General features: G+C 36.8%; 1 protein-coding gene across 3 annotated transcripts in view; it reads left to right on the top strand.

Moving 5' to 3' along the window:
* Positions 1-2,756: 2,756 nt before the first annotated feature.
* Positions 2,757-8,389, top strand: part of LOC106469377 (BTB/POZ domain-containing protein 10-like) — a 46,485-nt gene continuing 40,852 nt past the window's right edge. The window contains exon 1 of one of the 3 annotated variants that reach the window (XM_022397880.1): positions 2,757-2,844. In XM_022397880.1, the coding sequence (XP_022253588.1) occupies positions 2,816-2,844 (29 nt within the window). In that variant the 5' untranslated portion in view covers positions 2,757-2,815. Of the gene's footprint in view, positions 2,845-4,668; positions 5,065-7,142; positions 7,221-8,389 lie in introns of those variants that run through there. The other 2 variants (XM_013929869.2, XM_022397882.1) reach the window with 2 other exon arrangements.

Below are 8,389 nucleotides of genomic sequence, written 5' to 3'. Positions count from 1 at the left end.
TTAGTGGAGTACAACACACCTCGTTGGTAATTCTGGGTTTAGTAGAGTACAGCACACCTCGTTGGTAATTCTGGGTTTAGTGGAGTACAACACACCTTCATTTTTTATTTACAATTATGAATAGCGTTTGCTTCTACAAACAATCTTTATCTGCAAGGAAAGGACAGTTTACTAAACTTTTTACTATCTAATGGCTTAGTTATAAGATGCAATGTACCAACATTAGATAGTTTTGAAACTACCTGTATATAAAGAATGAATTCCTCTAAAGTCATTCCCTTCTGGTTGCTCAACAGCAAGACGGTCGGCTCATAACTCTAAAATTCAGTGTTCGATCCCTGTAATCAACACATCCTTTATGTATTTCAGAGTACATTTTGTATAACTTTATAAAGGTAAATGCGTGTTAAAGAACAATATAACAAAATACTTAAAATATCTATAGTTGTTGAATAGAAGAAGCTGTTCACAGCTAGAAATCCTTAATTTAACGTGAAGTAATAAAAACTAGAACTCCGAAGGAAAAAAACCTGTGATGGTTGCGCCATCTGGTGATTCAAGATGTATACACACACACACACACACGTATATGGAAGGTCCTTTATCGTGGTCATCCCTATTTGTTGTGTGTGTGTACATATATTATCTTTTGCCACAAGCTGTGCGTGGGCATTGGGTGCCCAATATTGTATGTAGCCTTTTTGGATGAGTTCGTGTAATCTGTATTTTTATCGCACGGTGATCCTCGTCATTCTGACATTTTTCAGAAAACTAAATCTAAAGCGCTTGACCAAAAACCTTTCCTCTGTAACGTGGAATGCGTGCATGTTCGGGCATGGTGTAGATTTTATCAAGTAGCTGCTTAATTATATTAACTAGACTAATACGGTCAACCGTTATCAAACCTTGTCCATGAACAAAACACTACAATAAAGCGTATTCGATTGAACGTATAACTCACGTTTGACATATATTTCTTTGTTTATGTAATATCAGACAGACCAGTTATAAAACGGGTGAATGAAGTATCGTAGTCTTGAACTGTTCATTTGGTGGCCTTAATAATATAGTTAGACGCTGTGTTTCTCAGCCGGATTTGCCAGACAACCCCGCGTCCGGGCTTTAGTCGTCGCGACCTCCCATTATCTCTACAAGTAAGAAAAATCACAGCAATTTTATTTAAATAAAATGTTGACTCTGCGCAGACGGCTCGTGAGCCCAATTGGGAGTCGCACCCACCGTTTGAGAAACACCGAGTTAGAACAAATATTAACTGGGGCTACATAATTATTTTTATTTACTCAAATACATTTGCTAAGTTCGCATATGAGATCATTTTTAATTATTTCACCTCCCATCCCTTCTTGAACTATTTGGCATCATCGGGAGGTTTGCATAATTATGTTCTAAATCTTGTAGATGTTGATCTTGTAAATCTTAGTGTAGAACGGATAAAAATGTTGAAGGGTTTTTAACTTGGTTATATTTACTTACGTGGGTCAGGTATATTCCATAACGGATCTTATACAAGTTTTGTAAATTAGTTTATAATTTCGGTGGGGGTATCTTAACGCAATTTATTCTGTTTTTAATCGATTCAATACGTTTTACCCACTATAATCCATCGTTATTTATACACCAGACCAGTAAATTGTATTTCAATTCTACCTGGAGCTGAAGTTCCATAGTCGAATAACTTAGTGGGTATTTTAAAGTGCCAGTGTGCAAACATTCCGCGCGCTTTTAATGCAGCCGCAATCAAAAGGTTAAAAGCTAACAAATGTCACAATATTTCATAAAGGCGAAAAGCCAGCGGATAAGTATGGTAGACAGAGAACCACAAGTCTTACTATGGCTGCTATGGGAAACTACTTTAAAAATTATCACTAACTGTCTCAGTCCGTCTGTAATTTCTAGAAATACATTTTGTGCTATCCAAAATGGTTTCAGAAAATCAAGACAACCAATGGATCACCTGGTTAGACTTACAGAAAATACAATAGATGACTTTAATAAAGGACACTGCCCAGTAACGTTCTTGGATAAAGAAATATTTCGTTAATGTATGGCACAACGAGATAAGGTTTCAGTATCAGAGATTGGAGTAGCGGGAAATTACCCGCTGCTTCTCAAACTTCCTGATTTGACATGAAGGTCAGAGTAAACGTTCAAGGCACGTGCTCCGAGTATTGGCCTTATTATTTTTACACTATACGTCAGTACAGTACCAATTATCAACAATAATGACAGTACTAACTCTCAAGTTATTAATGGCGTTCATCAGATACTTCAATTCCCTCTTAAGCCCAACAGTAGTATGGCGCGTTAAAACAAACTTTAAGAAAATTCGAGTATCAAAGCAGCAGGGGCTTTGATACTATATTTATTTACATACTATTTATTTATTGTATTTTAATATAAAAATAAATTCGAAATTTTATAGCTGATCAATACCACCCCCTTACGAAAATTGCACCTAGTACTTTGAAGTCTTAAAAACACCCTGCAAAGCAGTCTGCTTTTCAAAATCACTTAAATAAACTATACAGAGCACACTGGCATTCGAGTTCCAGAGACAGACCACACCCTGTGCAGCGAATCGGCAGTCAATGGGTTAAGAGCAGGGCAGGTTACCTGATATTAGGGATAAGTTGAACAAGGCTGATAGAAATTTGTATAGTTTCTAATTGCCTCCCTTTTTTGGGGGGTGGTAATTGGTATGCAGTTTCTTGGCCCGAGGCCCGTTGTTAATTGTTTTGATGATAGTTGTATTGATCGGGCTTGTTCGTCTAATATTTGTCGTATATTACATTTGATGAATTCTGGGAAATACGCTATGAAAAAGTAAGTATTGTTGTGTACGGATGTTTACCTTGTTTCAAAATTATTATTTTTTCATATAACAGTTGTTTTAAATACGTTTTGGAGATGGGTCTTTAAAATGTCAGCTTTTGCTCATGTACGCCTGTATACTGTATTCTCTACATTAATAATGTACGGACGTGAAGACCCATAAGCCAGTCGTTAGAATAATAATTGTTATGGCGTGAACGCCTTTTGCTGGCGAAACTTTATTATACTCGAATATATTTATTATAATAAAGAAGTATTAGGCTTAATGTACTTTTAATAAGCACTACATTCTTTATTCGCTCCTTTACGGTTTTTCCGAGAAGAAAAATGATATTGCCAAAGTAATATTGTAGAAATACTCTATATAAGGGACCAAACGAGGAATGTAGTGTTTCAAAATACAGTAAACCTAACACTGTTATCTTATGATAAATGTAACTGGTTATAATCACGTTTCGCCAGCAGAGGGCGTTCGCACCATGACATTTCCTTAAGCCACTGTTTATGTAGCGTTTAATATACTTCCAGAAATCATTAGAATAATTTTTATTGTTCAGTTATGAACTGAAACTATCCCAATTAGTTCTGTGTTGTTACATTTGGTGTTTCTAAATGTGTTTAGTAATGCAGGGATTCTTGTGTTTATGTCATAATATTCTGGATTTTGTAACAACGTTAGTGACATCTGTTTGGTTGCTAAGTGTCTGCTGACGTAATAAAGCACAGACTGATTAAATTATGTTATTTGTTTATGTCTGCAGGTTTGGCGGCTTTGTTTGTAACGGAGGATGGTAGATTTTTGTTTAGGTTAGTTGCATATTGCGACTATTTTGCCTTTATTTAGTTGTATCTAGGCTTTTTGGTGGGTAGTAGATTACCACTAACCTACATCAAACTCAATCACTACATCACCTTACCGTATCATTAGTAATAAGAACTTCTGAGTGAAAGTAAAGAAAAGTGTATAATAATATCTCAACCACATTATATTTGCCAACGAATCCCTTCGCATAATACCAGTGCTCTTCATACTGCCTGGATTACGACAGACGTACTCGTGTTTGAGACGCTGTTTATTGGCGTAGTTGTAGTGTTATTTATCATTTAATAGTGTATTATTGTGACCGTCAAGGAAATTAAGTAGGCGTCTGCTATTCTTGTTGTCTATAGTACAGCCAATGGGCTTGTATTTGCTGCTAAGATCAATAATAACATAATCATTCGTATAGAATACTATGGCTGAAAGGGATCGATATCTTTTTTTTGTGTGTGTGTTACTTGGAGGGCAGTGTATAATCCAACAATGGTGACCGGGGTTAGAACTGTTTAGAAAAACATTTAATGTAAGAGTTTAGTGAAACATAGCAAATATATTAGTTTCTAGTTTATTTGCTTGGGGAGTTTCTGTTGAACTTACCGGCTCAAATAGTTCTGTTACCCAGAGATAGCGAGACTAAGAGAGTTTCTGTGATACTGATGATATCGGCGTTTGCATATTCTGCAATATTTATGATCTCGTATATCTTGGGAGGAAGTCCGCCTTGGATATTGGTCTGAAGAACAATAGGAGTATGAAGACAGGTGTGCCGAGAGCATAATAATCAGACCGGGCAACATGGATAATAGATGTTTTAATATATGTTGTACCACATAATGGCAAGTAGAACGCAGAAAGTAAGCTTTCAAGAGCTACAACACGAGTGTTGTTCAGTCTGCAGATTTTCGTGTTACTGTTTTCTGTGCTGTTTCTTCGTTGTATTTTTTTTTATTTCGTTTTTTCCAGCTTGCTTGGATGTTAGATGAGTTGCTTCTTGTGGCATAAGCATAGCCTGGCGAAGGGTTCCGTTCCAGTTTAGCAACCATTTGATCTGTACTGCCTTAACTCAGCGAATGAAGGCTTAACTGAGTAAGGCCGATAACAAAACACTCGAAACTGACGCAAAATGAATTTGACGTTTAATGATGCACTCATCAAAGTTACTTTTGTATCGGAGTAACGATTCGTGTGCTGTCCCCCGGTGGGACAGCGAAAAGTCTTTGGATTTACAATGCTAAAATTAGGGATTCGTTTTTCCCTCGGTGGACTCGGCAGATAACCCGATGTGGCTTTACTGCAAGAAAACACACACTCGTGTGCTACAGGCTCAAAATAACTGAAGGGGCGACTCGCACCCATATTTATAGCATACATTTTTAAGTCCTGCTTTGCCGGTTAGTATTTTATATTTTTTGGCTTTAATAAACGAACCTTTATGTTACCACTTAAGCACCGTTTACGAGCGTAGTAAGTAACTTTAGGGATACCCTCGAGATTATCGCGAAATGTAACTCGATTAGTGACTGTCACACTACTTGGACCCTGAATATCATAAAATAAAATACACCGTTAAGTGCCCGTCCAGTTTAAAGTTGGAAGTCAGTCGGTGGCATAGAAATGTTATAAGCTTTCTAAACTTCATCTGGAATCTGGCGAAGGGCTAAAGTCTTATTAGTTGTTCCGCCTACTACCCTTTGTGGTGCTTTATCCAGTAAACGTGGAATAAAAAAAAAAGTTGCGTTAACTAGAAGTCTTCGGGTAAACTTTCTTGGTTTTCTCTAAAAACAGTGTGGTCAGGGGAATCTTTGTCATACGTTTTGTTTTTCAGTACCTGAAAAGCCCTTTATATTTAGTAATTGTAAATTAAATTACATTGTAAAAGTTCATTTAACAATACCACCCAAAGACGCTGCTATCTTTTGACACAGAGGTTAAAATTTAATATTTGGGTCAAAAGATACTGGTTGTTGTCAGTTATTTCTCGTCTGTAAAAAGTAGCTTCCCTGAGTTGATATGAAACAAAACCAGCTATAGGTAATTATACAAAACTTTTGTGACCTGACCTGGCTTTTGAACTAAAACATCAACATTTGGGAGTATGTGAGAAAATTTAGTACATCGCGTATTCAATAGTTAGCCACTTCAGCCCCCAGGTAGCTCATCGGTAAGTCTGATATCCCCGATGGGCAGAACCCAGATATTTCGTTGTGTAGGCCCGGCATGGCCAGTTGGTTATGGCGCTTGACTCGCAAGCTAAGGGTCGCGGGTTCAAATCCCCGTCCCACCAAACATGCTCGCCCCTTCAGATGTGGGGGCGTTATAATGTGACAGTCAGTCCCACTAGTTATTGGTAAAAGAGCAGTCCAACAGTTGGCGGTGGGTGGTGATGACTAGCTACCTCCCCTCTAGTCTTTCACTGCTAAATTAGGGACAGCTAGCGCAGATAGCCCTCATGTAGCTTTGCGCGAAATTCAAAAACAAACAAACAAACAAACATTTGGACAGTTATTGTTTTTGAAGTATTTACTGAGTGGGTAATATAAACTGGTGAAATGGCTAATTAGACCAAAGTCTAAAAATAAAATAAAAACTTGCGTGTGGAAAGACCTCTGTTATAATGAAGTCGGTATTCCGAAGACGTATGTTAACCTATACAACGGTTTCTAAATAAGACAGGTTATGATGAAATAGACATGAGATTAACTAGATCTGGGTCTGGGGTTTTAGCCACCTAGCCTTTTAAGTAATTCTGAAAAGTAGAAGTAAAACTTGTTGCAGTTTTTGAAATAAAATGATCCTTTCGCGTACTTTTTAAGAATTAGATTTATCCGAGTTTATAGTTTCAAAGTATTCGTGAATCCCTTCATTATAGATTCGTAGCTATGCCCATGAAAAGAAATATATATAATAAAAGATGCTAACATAAGTCGTTAAACAAAGCTATCGTTGTTAACAGATAAGAAAAAAATGATTAATATTGATTGTCATCATCGCATGCAATACGAAACAGGTGCATCTGTTAAGGAAGACAAAAAAATCAAGATAGTTAATATCGATCGTGCAAAAATTCAATTAGAAGATTGTTCCTGCAGACAGTAGTTAGAGTAAGAGGTTAGTACTGTGTATTGAGTGTATATGAACTGTACTCGGTTTTTAACTGCTAATGCTTTATATACACAGTTATTCGTCCGATTATGAAGGAGTTATCCCAACGAGCCCAAATAAACTTTAAACAACAAGAGCCAATGGTACATAAAATAAATGAAATGTAGATACTTTGATTGGTGTTCGATTTTTGAACGTATCCGTGTTTCTGTTGATTTGCGTGTAATATTGATATTTTTGTGTCATTTACTGATATTTGAAATATGTTCAGTTCTTTGGTCTATCTTCCTGATCATGTGACAGAAACTAAAACCTGGTGGAATTACTATGAAATTTTCATCGTCTAGTTGTCTTGTATATTTTATAGAAACTCTGACTCGAAGTATTAACACGTCCTGGAGGAGCCAAGGGGTATCTTTACACTACAATTTGTTGAATATTAAAAGTAAGTTCAAACTGGAAATTCCAAAAGAGGGTGATTTTGGACGTATCTTTTCAAGACAAGTTTTCATTTGTTAAATGATAAATTTTTAAAGTGAAATACAGCATCTTTAAGTCTCCATACTGGCTAGTACTAAGGTCTACCCGCTAGGAGTAAATTCAGTGTGTGTGTGTGTGTATATATACACACACACACACACAAACACATAAATCACATTCTCAGTATCATTAATTAAGCAATTGCCAACCTTTTATGCTTCTGCTCTCACCTTTTTATGTTTAGCTTTCAATTGAGATATGAACGATTTCACCTGCAATTCAGTAGGGAAGGTTGAAGCAGGACGAGCCGACAGAAACACTTTGAAAGCAGTATGGGCATAATATTGTACTCGGCTTGCTGCACAATATCTACCAAGGTGGTTTTAAACAGTTCCTGAATACCTCTACATGACATTTGGAGACTTCTATGCTGACGTGATGCCTAACGGATTTTAGTCACCTTACCACTTCAAATCACATTTCTCAGCCCCAACTCTAAGAGAGTGCGGGCATTGCCTTCTTTTTAGCCAATAAACATGTCCGAAAATTTTCAGTTCAAATTAAGAAAAACCGGATTGGGTAATTTTAGTGGGGGTTTTTTTTTTCAACAAAATTGTGGCCCCCACTAGCTCGTGAGGGGCCTGTTAAATTTTCATTCGGAGATTGCAGGCTTTCATGATCTGAGGTGCAAGTTCAAGTTTTTCTGTAGTTTCAATATTGTCTATCGTCACCACGCAATTCTTCAACAATAAACAAGCGCCACACGTTGAAATTGTGGCGCTGAATTTTCCCGAAACTGAAGAGAAACTATAGTTTTAATGTAGCAACGATAAAGATTTCGCTGTGATTAAACATTTTAATCTCGACTCATATTTTAGTTCTGCCGGTCTCTTTTTAATGCGTTTCAATTTGATACGCTGCGAATAGTACAGTATTTTAACGTTTAAGAGTTCCTTTAATGCGTTGATGCAGTTTTAAAGTGACAAAACACCACTGGCATTTGTTGAGTGTTTTCTCTCTACGCCTTAACACGATTGTCAGAATGGCTTCTGATACCTGTTTCTGAAATGTTCGACAATCTTTATTGTATATATAGGAAATTTTAACATCCCATTTAACTTTCCTTCAACAGTC

Source organism: Limulus polyphemus, unplaced genomic scaffold (assembly GCF_000517525.1).
Source record: "Limulus polyphemus unplaced genomic scaffold, Limulus_polyphemus-2.1.2 Scaffold3454, whole genome shotgun sequence".
NCBI classification, from domain to species: domain Eukaryota; kingdom Metazoa; phylum Arthropoda; class Merostomata; order Xiphosura; family Limulidae; genus Limulus; species Limulus polyphemus.
The sequence above is the reverse complement of the archived record's forward strand: the minus strand, read 5'-3'. Positions and strand labels throughout refer to the sequence as shown.